Source organism: Monopterus albus, unplaced genomic scaffold, assembly GCF_001952655.1.
Source record: "Monopterus albus unplaced genomic scaffold, M_albus_1.0 scaffold3114.1, whole genome shotgun sequence".
Taxonomy (NCBI): Eukaryota; Metazoa; Chordata; class Actinopteri; order Synbranchiformes; family Synbranchidae; genus Monopterus; species Monopterus albus.
Genome location: NW_018130985.1, coordinates 1 through 1,252, shown reverse-complemented (window position 1 = coordinate 1,252; position 1,252 = coordinate 1). Strand labels below are relative to the sequence as shown.

Genomic DNA, 1,252 nt, shown 5'->3' with positions numbered 1-1,252 from the left:
GAGGATGTCGTTTTTCAGAATCAGAACTTTTTCTATGAGTATGCAATTCGTACAGGTGATGAGGCACTGCAGGAAATCTGTCTTCGCTACCTGGCGTGGAACTGTGAGGCACTGATCCGTTCCCCAGCCTGGACAATTCTTCAGTTTGGTCTGGTCAAAGCTCTTCTTTCTCGGTCAGACCTTGTGGTGCGTAATGAAACCGTCATCCTGAGAGGCCTGGAGAGATGGGTGGCAGCTCAAGGAAACACTACTATTCCTGAGAGCCTTCTCAAGCTCATTCATTTCCCAATGATACCAGCTGAGGACTTATACACACTAGATGGCGCACAGTACCATGCCAGTAAGTTGCAGGGTTTTCAGTTTAATGCCCTGCCTGTCATGATGCTGCTCAGTCACCTGACAGAAGAACAACATGTCTACACATCCAGGATTTACACAGGAGGTCCATGGAGCTTTAGCTTCAGCACTCAGGACATCAGTGCCTACAAGAATTTGGGGTTCTACAGGCTTCGTGGCGAGAGCATCAGTAGTCTGACATCTGATTTTCAAACACCTGTTCATAACAGCGCTTACTTTATTTTTCACAAGATGCGCTGGAAAACCAGGGTATATATCCGTGATGAAGACTGCTCAAGTGAAAGTGTCTCTTGCCCTTCCTTGCCAGCTGTCAGTTTGAAGATTCAAGAAAAGAACCATAATTTACCCAGTGAGATGGAGGAACGTATTCGTTACAGGAATAGGCTTGTTGTTATGTGTGAAGGCAGGTATGTGTCCTATGTTGATGAATTTAATGGAGTTGATGACGGGACTCTTGTATTTGTTCCAAGTGGCACAGAGCAAGTCTATACATGCCACTCAAACCGGTTCTCCTACCAAGTGGTGGTACATCCTCAGTACTCCACAAACTAGCTGTGGTTTTCAAACATGAATATGGATGAATGAGGAACAACATACTGTAAATGGATATGATTGTATATGACTTGATAAAATCAATAAACTCTGTTTTGCTTAGTGTGCCTTTCCTCTCTGTGCAGCTGAAGTTAGAGCAGGATACTCTGGTAAACAGAGAACCCAAACAGAGGGGAAACATACTCTGAATTGACCACATGTAGAGTTGTTTTTGTATTGGCTCTGACCAGCTGATACTGAGAATATTTAACAAGATGAATCAGCATTTCATTAACAATGCCTAAACCCAGAATCATAAAAAGTTGGGGTGGTATGTTTTACAAATCACTGTTTTCAGTTTTAA

General features: G+C 43.2%; 1 protein-coding gene across 1 annotated transcript; it reads left to right on the top strand.

The window, feature by feature from the left end:
- Nucleotides 1-3: 3 nt before the first annotated feature.
- LOC109954088 (galectin-3-binding protein A-like) lies at nt 4-1,011 on the top strand (the record flags this gene model as incomplete). The annotated part of the gene is made up of 1 exon (XM_020589507.1): nt 4-1,011. A coding segment is annotated over one exon (906 nt), but the record flags the coding sequence as incomplete, so codon positions are not given.
- Nucleotides 1,012-1,252: the final 241 nt, after the last annotated feature.